Genomic DNA, 19,959 nt, shown 5'->3' with positions numbered 1-19,959 from the left:
GTGAACTAAAAACATCCATCCAGTTCCTTTAAAAGAATTAAAAAGTCAGATTTTGAATTATAAAAGAAAATTAATAACTACTTTATTCAGTGTAATATTCCGGAAACTTTTATTTAAAAAAGAATGGAATAGAGCTTTTAAAGGGTGTTCTGTGAATCATCAGTGGGTTTATTGTGGTCGCCCTGCAGTACCGCACTCAGCCGCGGGGGCGCCAGCGAGTCCGCACACCTCTCCGCTAAAGATGTGAAAATGGCGGAGCTACAAATGCTTCTGGAAGAGGAGATTCCAGCAGGACGAAGCGCTCTCCTGGACAGTTTCACCAATTTGGAAAGAGTCGCGGAGTACTGCGAGAGCAACTATGTCCAGGTAGGCTGTCACACGCCTGGGACAGAGAACGGCGGAGTTTTTTAGCTCGGGTTTTTACGTTCGGCATCACTGGCGGCTAACTGATGCTAGGCTAGCTGCTGCTAACGCTGCCGATGCGGTGCAGCCGTGTCAGCTAGCATCGGCTAACGCGAAAACAAGCCGCTGTCAAGGCGCTTTTTATCACACGGCACACTCGTAATTCACAGTTTCCCGGCCACAGTCGTGTCAAGGAGTGTCAGTGTCGTTTTTTGGTTCACATTTCCATCGACACAGAGGTGTGTGGGACTTGCACATCCATAGTGGGCTACGCATTAGCCGACTAGCCTGTTAGCCAGCTGCTCGGTCCAAATAACCAAACAGGCACCGTGAAAATCAATTTGCGTGCTTCTCTGCGGGATCAGTCACCGCCGCTACAGCAGCCAGCGGACCGAGCACCGGCCGGAGATGTCGGACGTGATATCAGGGCAGATTAATCTGTGATGAGCCCCGGCTGACAGCAGATAAACCGCCGTGACAGTATTATAAACAGTGATTTATGATGCTGGACTGGAGCGCTTGGTCTTCACGTTGCAGCCACATTACGCCTGGAAATGCTTGTAGCTTCACCTACATGTTCAGGTTTAGGAGGAAAGGGTAATGTTGCATTTCTCTGTCCACATATTCAAATACTGTTGCAGATTTCCATAGCTTGTTGGCTTGTGCAGAGGCGTTGTAGGGATCTTTACACACTGTGGGACCAGAAATATTTAGATTTCAACCTGGTAATTGCCCTATTTTCAAGAGTTAAATGAATATTAAGTGTGAGACACTCTGTTCTCTGCAGAGTAAGGTCATCCCACTGTGCTTTTAGTTCCACATTAATATCACAGTGAGTGCAGCTTTGGTGGTTCTGAATCAGTCTTATTTATGACGTTTCACACCTATGATCGCATGTGAAGGTGCACTTTGTGATAGAAATGCTTGACAGCCGGTTACTGTTTTAGCTACCAGCTGGAGTGAAGTGGGAGTATCTTATCAGCTATCGACCCTCTGAACTCCAAGCACCCTCTGGGTATTTTTGTTTACTCCTGTCTCATTTTTTTTCTCTGTGGGTTCATTCTTCACTGTAAAATGAAACCCTGAACCTTTGTGGAAACAGAACAACCATGACTAGAAGGCAAAAGAAGTCAGAAGTGTCTTTCCAGTCATACATAATTTAGTAAAGAGTATAATATATGCATTTTAATACTTATTTTGCAAACAAATTTACTGACCTTGAGTCAACAAGTGCAATATTTTTCCAAGTGTCTTGATGAAAGTGGTGCAGATCACTACTGTTCTGTCACCCAGGCCTAGGTTTTAGTCAGTATGTGATGTTATCAATACTATCTTCAGCAGAAAACATAACAATGTATGTCATTTTTTAATCCTGTACATACAAAAAACTTCTCCAGGAAACAAAGATGAAGTTGCCATTGAGGTGCAAAAAACTCTTTGGAAGGAGGTTGGGATGTGTTTGTGGACACTAAAGGTGCAATTGTCAAATGTTGGATGTCACTTTTCAAAATAGAATCTTCCTCAAAATCCAAGATTACAATCCAGACAAACAGCCAAAGAAGATAAAAAAAATTCTTGCTGTGATGGATGGATTATCTCGGACTAAAACTGTGGAAAAACAGTGGTGACTTTACATGTTATAGATAATTTACTCTCTATATTTTCAATTAGTTTTATTTTTCCTCATCTGTGCTCTGTGCCAGCACAACTTGCAGCTTTAGCCAGAGATTTTTTTTTTTGAATTTCTGTCATGTGATTGTTGGTTACAGCTTTTTCACAGAATTTATTCATAGCCAGCACTTGATTTTTGGTCTTTTTTTAAAAAAAAAAAAGACCAGTAGAACACTATTATGTCTTTACTAGCAGTACTGGTAAAAGGTGACTACATACTATAGATATTTTTGCTACTACTTTCTGTGCTACATAAACACTAACTGCAGTTCAGTCGAAAAATTCTCTGAATTTTTGTCACATGACTGTTGCTCACAGTGGAGTTATTATTAGCTTCCCGGTTTTCTGAAGGAGCAAAAAATTTTCTATTTTTTTTTCAGAATCCAGCTAAAGCAAATGGGTTATTTTTGTTATTTTTTTTTAAATGAAAAATATATAATAAGGTGATTTTCATGACGTATATCGCAAAGTTAAGCTTAGATTTGGTCAAATTTCCTAATTAAATGGCATTTCATAGGTGAGTAGTTCAAGGACCATCAGAGTTTCAAAATCTAACATTTCTTCATGTTTTTACAGCTTCTAGCTCTGATAAATGGTGTAATTTTGATGATGCTCTAAAGGACAACATGTCTTTCCAACCCGGCAGATGTTGGTGTTCATCCTTCAGGTCCTGTAATGAAAGAAGCAACTAATAATAATCAGACTAAATCTATGGTCTGCGTTGCTTTTAAAAGCCGCTCAGGATGTATCCCTTCCTTGCCCTTTCATCCTGTTTCTACCTGCAAAGCTTCTTCCATTCAAACCTTTCGCTCATTCCTGCTTTTTGTGAGTTAGTTAACCTGTAACCAGGGCGCTCTCTGTGACACGCTGTCATAGAAAAAGTGGTGTGAAGCGGATCTGCTGCTTGAAAAGCCCACACTGGCCTGTTTGATCACCTTATTTTCTGGGGGTTTAGTGCATGATTGGAGTGACGGATGAATAGATCCGGGGCTGCAGCCTCGCCACGCCAGCGCAGTCACTTCCATTCAGAAGCTTTTGAAATTCTGCAGGTGTGATCTCATCTTTTCAGCAATTTCCTCTCATCCCGAAGCTCGACAGCACGGCTTTGATAGGTGAGAAATTTGGGAGCGCCGTGTTACCGAGAAGAGGTTTTGACAAGGTGTGATAGTGAAACCCGATGATGAAGAGGGCTGATCAGGTCTGACAGGTCGGCCTGTGGAGGCGGTGGTGGGGTTTGGATGTTGCCAGATCGCTGTCTGACCGCCCGCCCTGCTCTGCTCTCGGCCTGCGAGGTTTCCCAGCTGCTCTGAGACGAGTGTTAACACTTCTAGATCAGCATTCATCAGGAGGATATTTCACCTCTTTATCTCCGCCCTAATTCATATCCCTGTCCTGCTTTGTCTGTCTCTGATGCAGCTTCTCTTGGAGGAATTCACACCTGTTGAACTTGTATTTTGGCTCTCATAAACAAGCACAATAACTGTGTGACGAACATTTCTACCCTTAATTTACAGCAGATTAGGGATGGACCGATTAACGATCCGGCCGATTATTGCTTCCGATATTTGGCTTTTTTTCAGATTATCTGCATTTTATTGGCCAATTATTGCTAAATTAAATGCGCTACTTCAGGTCTCAGGGTACTGCGGTCTCACAAATGTCAGAAAATATGCTACTCTCACAGTGGCTAATGCTATGCTAACGGTTAGCAGCTAAGCTAGAAAGCAGCCACACATTAACCTGGAGCAAAATCTGGAAAACGGTAGTTAATAATGCTTTAAGATATGAACCTTAGTGGGCAATAAAAGTGATAATAGAGACATGACAGCAACATAAACGGTCCTAATTTAATCGCTCCTGTTTCTAGTTTACATATTCAGCTATTTTCACCCTTGTTAATGAAGAAGTCTAGCTATAAATGACAGGTTCTTGGCTCTCACATGCTGTCAAAACAATACAGTGTATGTCGGTTCCACATATCGGTCATCTCTCTTTCTTGATTACCAATAATCAAGATCAGTACTGGCCCTGGAAAACCTTGTATCAATGGATTCCTGCAGCAGATACCAGGAGTTATTTTTGCAGTAAAATGAACAGCAGATGAAAGAATTCTGCACCGTTGACATTTTTAGTAAAAATCAGAAGATGTAAATGTTGTTGTTGACTTTGGTTATACTTCCTAATAGTCCCCATGTGACGTATTTTTTCATTTTATCTGAAACTTTGATCTTGCCGTACGTTATGCCGTCTTTCCTTTTCTTTTTTTGCATTTCTTTTTGCTGCTGCCTGACTCTTAACTTGTACAGCACTCATTGTTCTAATTGTTCTCGATGCACAAACTTGATTTGCTCTGTTTTGACATCATTTTATTTTGACAAAAGCGACATTGGTTTGCTTGAATCGCTCGTGGGAAGACTGATCTTGGAGAGTTTTTGTAGTCGAGTAAAGGTTGTCTGATTCATCGCCTCTGACTGGAGCTGCATCGTTGCTCATTTTAGTGGGAGTAGAAAAGTGTGTCTGCTGAAATTATCAATGATTTTTTTGGGGGTGTTTTCCTCTAGTAGGTGCCGCTGAAGCAAAAGGGAAAGCGTATTGTTTATTACTCAGGTTTTATCCACTCCTCTCATTCACCACAGGTGCCAGATTTTGCCGTATTTAGTAGCTGATTCGGTTTCCTCATCGATTACATATAACTGTTTCCTCCATCTATCAGTTACAATTTTTCAGTCACAGGCAATTTCCGGCATCGTGTCTCCTTCCATAAAATCGGTTCCTGTGACTTCCTGAGCTACAAAATTTTATGTTCTAGTGCACAGACGAGACCTTGCAAGTATAAATTGCTTCCACCATCTTTTTATTACATAAAAACACACCAAAAAGTTGAATTTGTGATATTAGTTAGGCTTCAAAGATGGAAGAACCCTAGAATATGTATGTACGACACTATTCCAAGATAAAGACTTGATTAATCCTGAAGGAAATTCTCTTGCTAGATATCTTTTAGAAAACAAAATGTAAGAAATGCAGTGCCTCATAAAAAAGCAACAAGATATAAGAACAATACATTACTGGAAATCTAAGTAAATAAGACAAAACATGACTTATTGTACGTGAAAATTAAATATTGGAGAGGAATTGTACAGTTAAAACATTTCTTTAAAACATGATTTTGGGGTTCAGTTGGTTAAATATAGTAGTAATAATAAATATGAAAATTATACGAGCTCTCCATGAAAAATGAATGACTCAGGACCAGCATCTACACATTTTGCTGTAAATAATGATAACGACAAATCAGCCCTGGATCCTGGATTGTAGCTTTTGCATTTTGCTTACTTTATTGCTTCTAATTTGATTCATTGTTCAGCCGTTTAGCTTCAGCTCCAAACCCGAGTCACGTCAGATTTGTCGTCTCTAATGAGATATTTTATCATCGGCTGATTTAACAGATGAAAAATGTCGTCGTTCAGCCCCTCGGGAACCAGTTTGTCCTCATACTCATGCAGCGCTGCTCCCTTCACACACCTTTAAATGACGCCATTTGTTTGCCGGCTTTACCAGATGCTTAAATTAGTCTGATTTTACCGTGAGGCCTCAGAAATTACATCACCAGCACTGCGTGTTTCTCTTAAAAGGGAATTTTACCGCTGAGGATGCTCCTGATTGAACTGCCGAGGACTCCCCTAAAAAGAAAAAAAAATAGAAATAAAAACTCAGACTTCATTCTGATTCAGCTCACATCTGCAGCGCTGCTCTGGACTCATCTGCATTGTTTTAAAACGCATAAATACATACATTCCACAGATTTACATTTGAGCCGTGGGTCAGTGTCTCTGAGTAGAACGGAAAGAAGAAGAAATCTATAGGCGGGTTTTTTCACTTCTTCTGGCGTTGGGCTGTCGCAGCACAGCTGTAACATGAACTAAAATCAATTCATCAATATCCAATCAGCCCCCGAACGCTGCTGTGACCTGGTGTGTGTTTACCGTCAGTAATCTAGTAAATAATCTGCTGCGACGCCACAGATGCTGGCTGGAAGTAGATACTGAATCTTGTTGTTTTATGCTCACAACTAATGACTTTTCATTATCAATTAAGCAGCAGATTATTTTCCTGATTAATCAACGCGAGAAGATAATGAGGAACGTCGATTGCAGTTTTAATCACCCTGAGGTGACATCTCAACTTCAGTCCAGAACTTGAATATGGGAGAAAAAAATAGCTCAGTTCAAGAATGAAGAATCAACGAATGTTTGGTTTGTTGGCTGAAAAATGAAAATCAGAAATGAGCAACTCTGTATGCTATGTATTAGCTCTGTTAATTATCATTTTAATACTTTATTTTCATTATATTGACGACAAAATGTCAGAAAATTCAGCGAGAAGTCCAACATCGATTGTTTAAATGCTAAGATTATCAGTTTTCTACCACGTAAGGTAAATAAAAGCTGGAAATCGTCATGTTTGAGAAGCAAGAACAAACCGTTTTCGTGGTTATTTTTTGCTTTTATTTAAACACTTATAACCAAGAGTTGTGTTCCAGCCCTGCATTAAGTCATGCATATAGGAATCTAGGTTTTGTTTGTATTATATTGGCTATGAAATGTCAAAAATGGTGTTAGAAGGCTAGCATAACCTGTTTATATCCAAAGAATAAAAGCAGCAACTCCTTATGTTTAAGAAGTAAGAGGAAAATGCAGTGTAAGGAGCAAAAATCAACAAATATTTGCCTGAAAGCTCCCTGAGAGAGTCAAAATAGTTGCTGTAACTCAAATAAAATCTGGAGTCAGGTCATCTATAAGCGTTTTATTATTTTATTTGTCTTATATTGACTTCAACAAGTTGGACACCAGTGAGAAAAATAAAACGGAGATTTATTCACACTGAATTAATGCTGCAGTGGCAAAAATCATAAAAACAAAGCAACAAAAATGGTATTTCTTGAATTATTTATGCTACAAAAACCTAGAATCATCATGCAGAACAGACTCTATGTACTATAGATATTTTACTACTTATATTTTGAAGTTGTTTCCTATCAGCAGTTAAACTGTCCACTCTCAGATTTTTTGCCACATGACTGTTGGTCAGAGCCGAGAGAATAAAGGCTTCCCTGTTGCACTGAGAAATGCAGATTTTTTTGTTTTTTGCAGAATCTTGTTAAAGCCAAGATGCTTCTTTTTGGGGGGGATTTTTAAATGACCCGTGCAGCTGTATTACCTGCTGCTCACTGTAATACCACTGAGGGGTTTTTCCTCCTGCTTCACTGAAATCTTACTTCTTGTCACTGAAGCCTTTTCTAGCAGCAGTTTCTTTCCTTCAAACTGCGTCCAGGTTGCTCTGGTGCCACAAAGACTGTATTTGATGAAGTCTGTCCAACACAAGGTGACCTCCCAGTGCGTTGTGTTGATCTTCAGTATTTCAAAGTTTACCTTTGATTAAACCTGTTTGTAAAGGAATTGTTGGCAGATTTTTGTTGTGGAGAAAAAATTGAATGCTAAGAGAAGTACCTTACAGTTAAAACAACAAAGCAAAAACAGAAACATACTGAAGAATAAGAGGTTGTTGTACACCAGACACTGTTTATTTATTGCTTCATTTGAAATCGCAAAACAAATGCTAAACTAAACAATAGAATATCCTGTTAACCAACTAAATACACTGTTTGGTTAGTTTTTCTTTTGTTTTGCCGAGTCTAATGAGGATATAAATTGAATATTTTGGCATTTTGAGGTGTTGGTCAGCAAGCTACTGGATGTCACTCTATTCTTCGTTCTTGTCACTTTCCTTTTGATATTATTATATGATATTATATTTAATAGACTAAGTGATTGATTGCTAAAATATGCAGCAGATCTGTCACTGACTCTGTGCATTAGTGGACCAGAAACGTGCAGAAAAATGATGTTAGGATGACCTTGCCTTGTAGAGGTCGCCTGTTCAAAGTAGAATCCGTTTTTGAAATGTCTTCGTGCAGCTGAGGCAGAGTCTCACCCTCCTCGCTCTGAACAAACAGCATCATCTGCTCCACTAGAAACTGCAAACACGTCTTCTGAAAGTCAAACATCTTTCTTCTGTCTGTTCAGTCTCCAGATAAGCAGAGGGCGCTGGAGGAGACCAAGAACTACACCACTCAGTCTCTGGCCAGCGTAGCCTACCTGATCAACACGCTGGCCAACAATGTCCTGCAGATGCTGGACATCCAGGCCTCACAGCTCCGCCGCATGGAGTCCTCCATCAACCACATCTCACAGGTAGGAGCTGGGGAAATAAATCACTTTAGTTCACGCCGTTTTAATCGTAGGCTTTCCCCTGATCAGCTGTTGAATGGAGGACAGCCAGACTGTTAAAATATCACTCAGAAGCAGGAAGGTTTTATTGCCAAGTCGTTTTTCACATACAGCTAATTGCAGGGGTGCTCAACCTTTTTTGACCCAAGATCTACTTTTCAAGTAACCAACCTCCCGAGATCTACCAATCCGGTGTCGACATCGCAAACCCACATACATCGTTTCCAGCCTGCAGTAACTAACCTAACAACACTTTTTCTTGTCAGGCAACCACTAGACGTCACATCACAAACCCTCCCTCTCTCAAACACACACACACACACACACACACACACACACACACACACACACACACACACACACACACACACACACACACACACACACACACGATGTTGTTTGATGAGTTACTCTGGACACATCATCATCAAAAAAAACAAACTAGCACATTGAGAATGTTGTCCATGCTCTGGCTAGTGGCTTCATCATGTTCAATGAAAACTCACATTTTTTTGAGCTTTTCAGAAAGGCTTTTCTTCAGTGCTGGTGCTATGACGTGTATTTATGTAACCAGCATGCTGATCTGACGCGAACCGTTTTGACAAAGCATTTTTATCTTCAGCTAACTTTTTACACAGATTAACGAGTGGTTGAGATCTGATGAACGACAAGTCTTGTTCTGCAATGAACACACATTTTTAAATCACAAACCCAGTCAGTCATTGATGCTGGTACCTCAGCGGTGGATGATGCTCCCGGTAAATGAGTTGTAGGTTTCAGAGAGGACAGAAGCTCTATGGGTCTGACTCCTGACGGGTCTACAGAAGCACCCGGCTCCTTCAATTTTTTGCACCACCAACCAAAGGGTTTGCTCTCCCCATTTAACTCTTGCAAAGATGCGAAGCGCCATTTATTTTTTTATTACTCAGCCAAGGAAAGCGGGGGAGTTATGTGACGATTGGTCTACATTTGTCCTTCTATTTGTCTGTGCACAGCATTTTTCAAAAAAGGGGAATAACGGGTTTGGATGAAATTTCCAGAGAAGGTCAGAAGTGACACAAGGACCAAGTGATTAGATTTTGGTAGTGATCCGTCTTATAGTCTGGATCCACGAGTTTGGTCAAGATTTCTGTATCATTGAGAGATAGCAAAACGGCGTCACTGTAACCATGACAACAAGTGAACACTATGTCAGCTAAGGGCTAATTAGTTGGAAATAATACAATAACTGAGCAGCCTTGACGGAATTTCATTATACACTGTATAATGACAATGAAGCTAATTCTATTCTAATGCTGCGCTCTCTGCGTACCGGTATGGACTCAAATGTAGCTGGATTTCAATGTCTTTCTAAGACATATTCATGGAATATGAGGAAAATGTGCAGGGTTACTGATTATACAACTGGAAATGTGATGTTTTTTGAAATCTTTTTTTGTAGCTGTGAATCACTTTGTAACCCTTGTGGTCAGGTTTTTAATCAACTTTTCCCTATCTAAAGCAGCTATCATCATTATTTTTGCAATTAAAACGTCTCAAATGCCAATCTAACAGTGTGGTAAGTCTGTATAATTCAGTGTATCTGCATCCAGAGCTGCACGCCGGATTAAAAGATAAGAGATTTTCCTCGACATGCAGCAGGATTTGCACTTCATATTACGAAACTATCCCCCTTCTCCTCAGTCGGCTTTGAGGGATTTAGGCGTTTAATTAAGAAAAAGCAATGTGAAAGTTAAAACAAACTTCTTCTTGCTAGACGGTGGACATCCATAAAGAGAAGGTCGCCCGGCGGGAGATCGGCATCCTCACCACCAACAAGAACACGTCCCGCACGCACAAGATCATCGCCCCGGCCAATCCGGAGAGGCCTGTGCGCTACATCCGCAAACCCATCGACTACAGCCTGCTGGACGACATGGGCCACGGAGTCAAGGTGCTCCTTCTTTTTCCTTCATTTTAACCTTCTAATAACCAGAAACACGCCAACCACAAGCCGGTCTGTAATATTAGCCGAGCATTTTTTGCTCCTGTGGGCTTATTTTTCGCTGCGATATGAAGTTTTGCACCTTTATGGGAAACAGAACAACAAGAGCAAGAAGTAGAGATAACGCAGAAATGTGTATTTTGCAGTTTGACAAAGTTATAAAGCCATTAATCGTATGGGGGGGAAAAAAAGTTTTATAGCTGAAATCAACATATACAACATCTTTCCAAGTGCCCACAGGTGTTACTAAAACTGGAAAAAGACTAACTGGCTCTATGTGTTATAGATATTTAACTACTTACATTTTAAATTTACTTTTTGCCCAAAGTAAACACGGCCTGCAGTTCAACCAAATGTTTGACTGTTGGTCACAATCTATCACTAGTAACTCCACGGTTGCTCCAATTAATGCAGATTTTTTTCATTTTTTTTTTACAGAATCCGGTTCAAACAAGCTGTTATTTTTGACCAAATTTTAAAATTACACCTGTAAAATACAGCGATTCCCAAATTTAAGCTTAGATTTGGTTGAATATCCAGATGAAAGAACATAGTGGAGAACCAAGACCCATTAGAGAGTTGAAAATACAACAATTCTTTGTGTTTTTGTAGATTCTTGTTGGGGTAAGTTGTGTAATTTTGGTGTCCAGAGTAGAATTTAGTGTAATTGCTACATTTTTTACAGTGTAGTTTACCCTCTTTAGCCCTCCAGACTTTATAATCTTGACTAAATAACTCACAGCTCCTTGGGATGAAGCGTCAGAATGCATGATTTTAAAGTTAATATGCAAAATAAAAATCAGACAAGTTCACAAGACAGTCTGGGATAAGTGTGGCATTCAGAAGTGGAAATGTGTTGTGGGATTATTATGGGCTGCTCACTGCAGAATGAAAAGGACTTGTGGAGGTCAGACACTTAGTATCGCGTTTCAGCGGGCTTCGGAGTCGAGTAATTTCAGAGAAAATCGATGCCTGAGGCTTTTCTCCGGGATGAGAAGCTAAAGTCAGCCGGGACACGAAGTCTGTCACCTGCTGCTGGGAACAGGTTTCTGTCTAATAATTATTTTATTTGATCAAACAGCCCCAGTGTCTTTTTCTATATAAAGCTCATTTCCCACTGACTCCGTGAACAAAGACAAGCTTGTTTGCCAGAAAATGGAATCAGTCGCTTGAAGCTCACAAAGGTTTCAAAGATCGAATTCCTCACAAGTTAACACTGAGCCATTGTTGCCCGGATCTCCCCAGCTTGGCTTTATGCACCACATGCTTGAACAATTGTTGATTTCCTCTTTTCTTTCACACACTAATCACCTGATTTCTTCTCTTTCTGTTTCTGCTTGCCTGATTTTACCTTTGTTGTCAACCATAGTGGTTGCAAAGGTTTAAGGTAAGACTTTCAAAGTAAGAGCCTCGAATAAGAGAGGGGTTTTTGTTGTGTTTTTTTTCCTTGAATTGCTGTGTTTTTTGTTTTCTTCCTGTTTTTATTTACATTTTAAGTAGGGGTCAACTGATAGCTTCTTTCAGAGTATATACTAGTATTGATCATCAGTAATCAAAGGGGACTTTTAACTGATATTTGGAACCGTTACTCATAAATTTATAACCGCACAAGCTTTGCTGAAATCCCCTTATTTGTTTGTGCTTTACAGGCTTTATTAAAAGGAGCTTTTAACATTTATCCTTCAGTGTTGATTGGGTGTTATTCGTGATATGTAGGCAATGAGATCGCACAAGATTTCTGCAGAATTTTGAACTTAACGCTGCATTTATGGGATATACAAATAAAAGCACCTCCAAAAATCAGTTGACCCCGAATTTCAAGCCCTTTGTTTGTTGTTGAATAAAGAATTATTTGCTTTCTGATTGAAAATTAAATGACATGACTGATGCTTCTCTTATTTCTCACCTCGAGCCAGGCTAGGTTAGCTTAGCATCCAGAAAAGCACATACATGTGTAAAACTAAACATCAGTATAGCAGACAGGAAGTGACAACTGTCAACAGACATCAAAATAAAGGCTTTTTCAAACTAAAACTACATCGATAGTTCTGCCATAAGGGCAAAACACCATGGAAGTGAAGTTAGATTTAATAAAACACTCGAAACACTGATGAACATCTGCATCATTAGATCAAGTTGACAAAAACAGTGCAACATATCAGGGCTCCAGACTGCAACTCAATGGTCGCATTTTGCGACCAAAATTTGAGCGAGTGCGAGTAAATTTTTCATCTACTCACGCAGGTGCGACCAGTAAATTTGCCGTTTTTTTTTTTTTTTTTAATTACTATTGAGTATTTTTTGTTGCTGACAAACTTCTGTTCCACACTTCAGCCCAGTAGACAGTAATGCGCAAATGAACTGGTTTACCAACCGACATTAACTCCAAAAGAAGAAAGGAAACGAACACCAAAGAAGGCGGCGAGCGGGGGACGAATGACGGGGACTTTTCGGCAGCGTCTTCGTCATGTCAAGAAACTTCTCCTTAGAGAAACACTTCCTGTGCTGCTGGAATGGTCACAAAATAAAAGCCCGTAGCATTAAAAATACGCCTTCAAAATAAAAGCCTGAAAGGAACGGTTATTTTAGCATTAGCAAAACAAAGTCTTGCCAAAATTGATGAACTGATCAACAGACATTTATAAGAGTAATTTACACGCGATTCGGTATAAATACATAACGTGCACATGCATAACACATGCCTGTGCTCAGCACAAGCTCTTTTTTATAGCAGATTTCATCCGTCGAAAACGATACATCAACTGAGCAGCCTTGGTGGAATACTGCACTCTGAGTGCTTTTCTTGTTATGTTTTGTCAAGTGCTGCACAGTGAAATGTGAATTGAAAACATAGTTTCCGCATTTACTGTGCAAATATTTATCAGTAATACAGTCAAAATGAGAGGAAATGTTATTATTTACTTTGCAAGTCGATTTTGGTGTGCGCCCCTAAATTTTCTGGTTGCACTCCTAAAATTTTAAGTTAGGGGCCACTGCGCTCCTTGGAAAAAAAGTTAGTCTGGAGCCCTGCATATTTTGTCATCTTCTTATAAAATGATTCATACATCCATAAAAGTCATTGGTATTCATGACTTTTCCAAAGAACTGATCGATATCATTTTGTTTACATTTTCGCTGGAGTTCCGACTTGCGGCGAAACTCTGACGTAAGTCGAGAACCAGTGTGTTAATTAGGGTGCTTTCAAAGTGGATTCGGTTTCCTTTTCACAGAGCCAGGCTCACTGTTTCCCCGTTTCCAGTCTTCATGCTAAGCTAAGCTACCTGGTTCCTGCTCCACATAAGAGTAGCATCAGCGTCATCCACGAACTCTTAGCAAGAAAGCAAAAATGGATGATGCTAAAAACGATCAGAAACATTTACATGGTGGAAGTTCTAACCAATATTTACACCTCTACTGCAGGCCAGCGCTCAAAACATGAAGGCCGGAGGAGGAGGTGGACTTCCTCGCACCAACCCCCCAACACAGAAACCCCCCAGCCCGCCCATGACGGGGAAAGGGACTCTTGGGTATGTAAACTGCCCCGGTGCTCTTAATGGACGTTTGGAAAGCAGAGTTGTGTCCGCGAGGAGCCGAGCGTAGCTTTGGGAAAGAAACCAGGAGCTCTCCAGATGGTTGCTCACAGTTTCATCATCGCTCCTTTACCTCCTGGTTTAATTAGAGTCCCTGCGGTGGTTTAAATGTATTTTAGTGCCAGTTCGCTTCACAGCGGTGCTCTGTGCTGCTGAGGTTTGGGAGTCACTGCTTCATAAAGAATCTCCTCAACCTGGTTTTGTTTATGCAGGAGTTTTACATCAAGCTGCATGCTGAAATTTGACAAAGTCACACACATTGGGAGAACATAATCCATTAGGATTATCTATAAGATGAGCCAAAAGAGTTCCAGACAATTGTTTTAAAAGGTTTGGCTTTATTTTAATTCACACTGTCCAAACTTTGACAACCGGTGTGAGTTTCTACACCTTCAGATTTCATGCTTTGAATTAGCTTCGAGCTGTGTTTCCATGTTTAATGATCATTTTGAATGTTCAGATGAGATCAGGAAATGGGAAAAATCAGTTTTTAAAAGAAGGTTTATGCTCACTTGATCTGGTTTTGAGATCTTCTGAAGAGCTACTGTGCGACCTTGAAACAGCATAAAACATCTCCGATACCAGCTGACATGGAAGCATAATTAGAATTGTCTAGATCAAAAACAATACCTGAAGAATTCTCTCCATCTTCTTCAAGTGGTTGGACAGATTTTTATTTGTTTTAGCACTTTACAACCAACTTGTTTGCTTTTCTGGCTTCTTCTACTTTTAGTACAGCCATTGTGACACTACTCACCTTAGTTTCTCCAAAGCAGCCTAATTTAAATTTACAGACTCCAAACTTTGGCTGATATTTGCTCAACAGTTGCATATAAACGCAGCTTTTCATTCCCTTGTCATTTTCTGGCTGGAAGACCAAGAAAGGGAAGTATGTTTGGTTGATCAGTGATGCTTTAAATTAAATTTAACACCAAGATTGAGCTGTCGTGTCCAACTGAACAACAGAGCTGGGAGTTGTTTACGTCTTTGTCATTATATCAGAGTATTTTCTGGCTCATAATAAGCTTTTAGGGGAGAACTACAAATGACAATAACAGTAAAGTCAAAGCAATACATCTGTGTTACATTATTTAACAGAAATCCTTGCATTTTATTGGCATTTCTGGCCAATAGGTTAAAAAAATACTAAATTAAACTTGGTTAAAAAAAAGGTAATTTTTTTTTTTTTCATAAAATCTTTTCATTTTGGTGCTGGAGATTTTTATTTAGGGCGGCAAAAATTAGTTTGTGTTGAAAAAAAAAATAGACACCTCAGTTTCAAAATGTAGATCAATATTAGCCTTTTTTTTTGTTTGTTTTTCATGAGCAGAAGAAGCCAGAATGTCACGTAAACCCAAAAAAACAGCCAAACTACTTGGTCTAAAAATGGTAAATTTCTTTTAAAGTCAAATGACAGGATACAGAAACCAGATTATAAGTATTCTGAATGTTTGGAACATTATGAGGCACTAAAAGATGGAAATAAATTGTCCGTTGTAGAAGAGTGAAACCTAAAACTGTCAAATTTCAGCAATCAGTCTGACCACTTTTTTAATAAATTGAGTGGAAGTGATTCTATTTTTTTCCACTTAATAATTAAATAATTGACTGATAATTCTGCCTGTAGCTTATTAGAGATCAGGATTATTTAAATAGGATCTATAAACTGCAAAATCATGTCTAGTTTACTTGATGTTAAACAGTTCAATTTAAAGGATGTTGATCCAAAATATTGATTTGAAAACAGATATTTGGAAGTTTATATTAATACAGAAGTCTTTTTTTGGAAGCTTTCATTAGAAAACCATCTTTCTTGAGATGTTTTGTGGTCGTTTCTCACCCTCACTGTTGTAAAAATGAAGATCAGGGTGGGTTTTGAGTAAAACTTGTTGTGTTTTACCTGTCGGAGCTCATGAAAGGTTTATTTGATGTTGTCTGTTGTGTGTCTGACTGTTGAAGGTGTCTCTTATCCCACAGGGACTCCGCTAGTAAACGTTGTGTTCTTGTCGCCTTCGGGGAGCTTCCTCGACGTCGAATGCTGTTGGTGTTTCTGTGTGTGAACGTGTGTGTGTTGAGTTGTGCGACTGTCCGCCCCTTCATGTTGTCCTCCAGAGGCGTGTTTGTGTGTCCGTCCCTTCAAGACGCATGTCGATCAGCCACAGCTCCATGACGCACCTCCTGCCGCAGCCTGAGGCTACGGGCGGACATCTTTCTGGTTTTAATTTACCCTCCTCTTGTGGTTTCGTTTTATTTTCTTCAGATTTTACTTTTCAGTTGTGTGTTTGTGACCCAGCTCGCCCACTCCTGGCTGCCCCATATTCCTCATAGCAACGTTTTGCCATAGCAACAGTGCTCAGAGATGGGTCACCCCACTGTGTCAGCTGGGAAATCTACACGCCAGCGCATCTTTGCAGGCCCAGATCAATAAATTTGAGGGTTGTGGTTTTTTCTCCCCCCCCCCCCATGTTAAAAACTGAGGACGTCATTAGCATAGCGCTGCTGTCGGGCTACAAAACCACGTTGTTTTTATTTAATGTGTGTTAAAGTATGTGGGCAGTGCTGCTGTATAAGACAGATGTTTTTTATTACCTTAAGACCCTATAAAAATCTGTCCTTTTATGGAAGAAAACCAAAGAAAACAATGTGTTCAAACTTTTTTTTTTCCAGGGGCAGAATAATTTCACTAAACTGAAAGTGAAATCTGAATTTATTAGTCAGAATTCTTACATTAAACTGAGCTTAAAGAGTGAAAAAAATCAGGACTCTCGAGTTTAAAGTCAGGATGTGAATTCTGACAATCAAATGTTTGAGTTTTGAGTTTATTGTCAGATTTTTGAAAATAAGAATTCTGGATTTAAAGTCAGAATATTTTTTTTAGAAAGTTCTGATTTCCTACTTTAAAGACAAAATTCTCGACAAAAGAATTTTCAATCAAAAGTCAGAATTTTAAGTCACCTATGAGATTCTGAGAAGTTAAGATGTAAAAGTCAGACATTTTTATTTAAATTCAAAATATTGAGACCAAATTCTGAGACGAAAAATCCGTGTTCTGATTTTAATGTCAGATTTATTCATTTTTAAAATCAGAATTACAGAGAAAAGAAGTGAAGTGAAGAAGTTATTTGTTAATTTGAAAATGTCAGAATTCTGAACTTGGAGAATATATTTGAAATGATGAAAAACAAAACAAATTCTACTTTTAAAAATATTGGATAAATTAATTTCAAGTCAGAATTTTTCTAAAATCAGAATTCTGCCTTTAGTCTGAATTTTTCCTCATAAATTTACCAAATTTTATTGATCTTGATTCAAGCCTCCAAAGGGGCTGAATACTTTTTATAGATGTGCATGTGACCTAAAATATGCTTGACAGTTAATTGAGCTTTAAGAATCTTTTATCCACAACCAATTAAGAGAATTCCATATTTTTTTAAAATCCAAAACTGTGCAGGGAAACATAAAATAGAAGCATAGTCTGCATTCTAGGTTTTATTTTTGAGTTGTAAATGTAATATAATTGTTTTAACTCTCAAACCCAGTTCTGTATTAGATATACCAGACTTTTCTGACATATTATGAGTGTGTACCTGATGTGGTTTCTGTCCGGCAGCAGCGCCATCGTGTCGTCTTGACTCCGCCCCCTACCTGGACCTCAGCCCCGATCTTCGCCACCTGTCATTCCCCACATTTTAAGTTTGCACTTGTTTGTTTCTTGCTCTCCTCCTCCTCCTCTTCCTCCCCCCTCCCTACACTTCTCTGTGGATGTCTCCCCCCTCGACTCCTGTCCTCCTGACCCTCCCGCAGGCGACACTCCCCCTATAGGACGCTCGAGCCGGTGCGTCCACCCGTTGTCCCTAACGACTACGTCTCGAGCCCGACGCGCAACATGGCGCATCCCCAGCAGAGCCCTGCACGCACTGCATCCGTTAATCAGAGGAACCGCACGTACAGGTACCCCCTCCCCTTACCCAGCATGCCTTTCTACACTTTTTAAACAAGCCCACTTTTCCTCTCCTTCTTCCCCTTCTCTTCTTCTTCACTCCTACACTGAAAAAGGCGAGTAGCTTCTGAACATCTTTACCTTCCTCCTCCTCCTCCTCCTTGTTCTCTGAAGTGACTCCTCGCAGTAAAATCTCTTTTTGTATGTAAACCGAAACTAATTATTTGATGGAAGATCATTAGGGCCACTGTAAAAAAAGAAAAAAGGAACAACTTTAAAATTTAGAACCTTTCAGTCAGAATTCTAAGAAAAAAAAGTTAGAATTTGAAAGAAAGTTTGACTCAGAATTCTGAGGGAAAAAGTCACAAAACTTCAAGGTTTTCAAGAAATCAGAGTTGTGAATTTGAAGTCAGGATTTTAAAATGTCACAATTTTGCCAAAGGGAGCACGTCTGAATTTTTAGAAGTTGATGTAATTCTAAGTTTAAAGATGGAATTTTGAAAAATAATTAAAATCTGAATTATGTAAAAAGTAAGAAATTAAAAACAACTTGGAATTTTGAGATTTTAATCAGATTTTTGTCTTATTTTAGCTAAAGTCAGTTTTAAAGACATTTTTGTGATAATTTTTATGGAAAATTGAATTCTTAGTATAAAGACAAAATTCAGAAAGACGTAAAAATTCTAAAAAGCGTCAGAATAAAGTCCAGTTAAAAAGAAAAAAACAAAACCTGCCAAGATTGTTGTTTTTTTAAAAAGGCAAAATTTTACAATAGTAAGCATTTTGAGTTTGTCAGGGTCTAAAAAAGATAGATTTTTGAAATTTAAGTCAAAATTTAAAATTAAATTAGAAAAAATGTCCAAATTTAATTTGAAAATGTCACAATTCTGCCATAAAGCACACATTTGAGTTTTAAAAATTTGATATAATTCTAAGCATCAAAGTGGAATTTTAAATTCTAAACCAGAATTCATTTAAAATCTGAATTCTGAAAAAAAAGAGTAAAAAAACAACTTAAATTCTGAGATGCAAATTAGATTTTTGTTTTTGTCTGAATTTACAAAGTCAGTTTTAAAGACATTTTATTATTTTTTATGAAAAAGTGAATTCTGAGGATAAAAGAATTTTGATTTTAATGACGTCAAGTTCTTTTAAAAACTCAGAATTCTGAGAATAAATGTCAGACATCTGAAATACGGGAGTCAGAATTTTAAAGAAGCCAGATGAGTACAAAGACAGAATTCTGAAAAAGTAAAAATTATAAAATGCGACAGTCATTCCATTTAAACAGAAAAGAAAAAAAAACAGGATTCTTTTTTTTTTTAAAAGGGCAAAATTTTACAGAAGTCAGCATTTAGATTTTGTCAGGATCTAAAACAAACATGTATTTCTAAATTTCAATTAAAAATTTAAAATTAAGAGTTGAAAATGTTCCAAATTTAATAAAAAAAATGTCCCAATTCTAAGGAAAACATCAGATTAAAAAAACAGCAATAACGTTTAAATTAAAGATAGAATTCTGATTTTATGTGATTTTTTTTGTTGTTGTTGAAAAACAGGATACTGAGAAAACAGTCCGAATTTCTTGTAAAAGTTCAAACACTAAGAACAATTGTAGAATATTTAAAAACAAAAAACGTTCGAATTCTTGGTTTATAGTGAGAATTCTGGGATGAAGTCAGAACTAAGCTGCACCTTTCACAGTGACCCTCGTCGTCTTCCAGCTGTTTTGACCACATCAGGCTTCTGTAGCAGCTCTCAGGTGAAGCAGACTGACAGTTGATTTGGAAATCGCTCACCTGTTCGCTCCGCTCGCTGCTCAGATAAGGACAAAGAAACGAGGCTGAGCAGAGATTCAGAGCTGTATTTAGCACGGCGAGACGCCGGTTCCTATGGTAATAGTCATTAAATAGGCAGCGTCGCCCCCACAGTCCTGTCAACCAGTCAGCTCGTCTCCAAAGACGCTTTCATCCCCAACAGAGTGATATTCATAGACTCCTCTGTCTGGCCTGAGAGCAGTGAAAGCAGCGGGTTTGAGGGGGAAAAACAACATTTCGTCACTGCGCCCCATCTGTCGGCCAA

The 19,959-nt window shown here is 38.9% G+C and overlaps 1 protein-coding gene across 17 annotated transcripts in view; it reads left to right on the top strand.

Annotated features, from left to right (window-relative positions):
• Positions 1–204: 204 nt before the first annotated feature.
• Positions 205–19,959, top strand: part of abi2b (abl-interactor 2b) — a 30,135-nt gene continuing 10,380 nt past the window's right edge. For 6 of the 17 annotated variants that reach the window (XM_022201894.2, XM_022201891.2, XM_022201890.2 and 3 more), the window contains exons 1-6: positions 205–366; positions 8,160–8,327; positions 10,120–10,296; positions 11,717–11,734; positions 13,768–13,874; positions 17,742–17,888. In XM_022201894.2, the coding sequence (XP_022057586.1) occupies positions 250–366; positions 8,160–8,327; positions 10,120–10,296; positions 11,717–11,734; positions 13,768–13,874; positions 17,742–17,888 (734 nt within the window). In that variant the 5' untranslated portion in view covers positions 205–249. The remainder of the gene's footprint in view (positions 367–8,159; positions 8,328–10,119; positions 10,297–11,716; positions 11,735–13,767; positions 13,875–17,741; positions 17,889–19,959) is intronic. The other 11 variants (XM_022201896.2, XM_051942353.1, XM_051942352.1 and 8 more) reach the window with 3 other exon arrangements.

Source organism: Acanthochromis polyacanthus, chromosome 22, assembly GCF_021347895.1.
Source record: "Acanthochromis polyacanthus isolate Apoly-LR-REF ecotype Palm Island chromosome 22, KAUST_Apoly_ChrSc, whole genome shotgun sequence".
NCBI classification, from domain to species: Eukaryota; Metazoa; Chordata; class Actinopteri; family Pomacentridae; genus Acanthochromis; species Acanthochromis polyacanthus.
The sequence above is the reverse complement of the archived record's forward strand: the minus strand, read 5'-3'. Positions and strand labels throughout refer to the sequence as shown.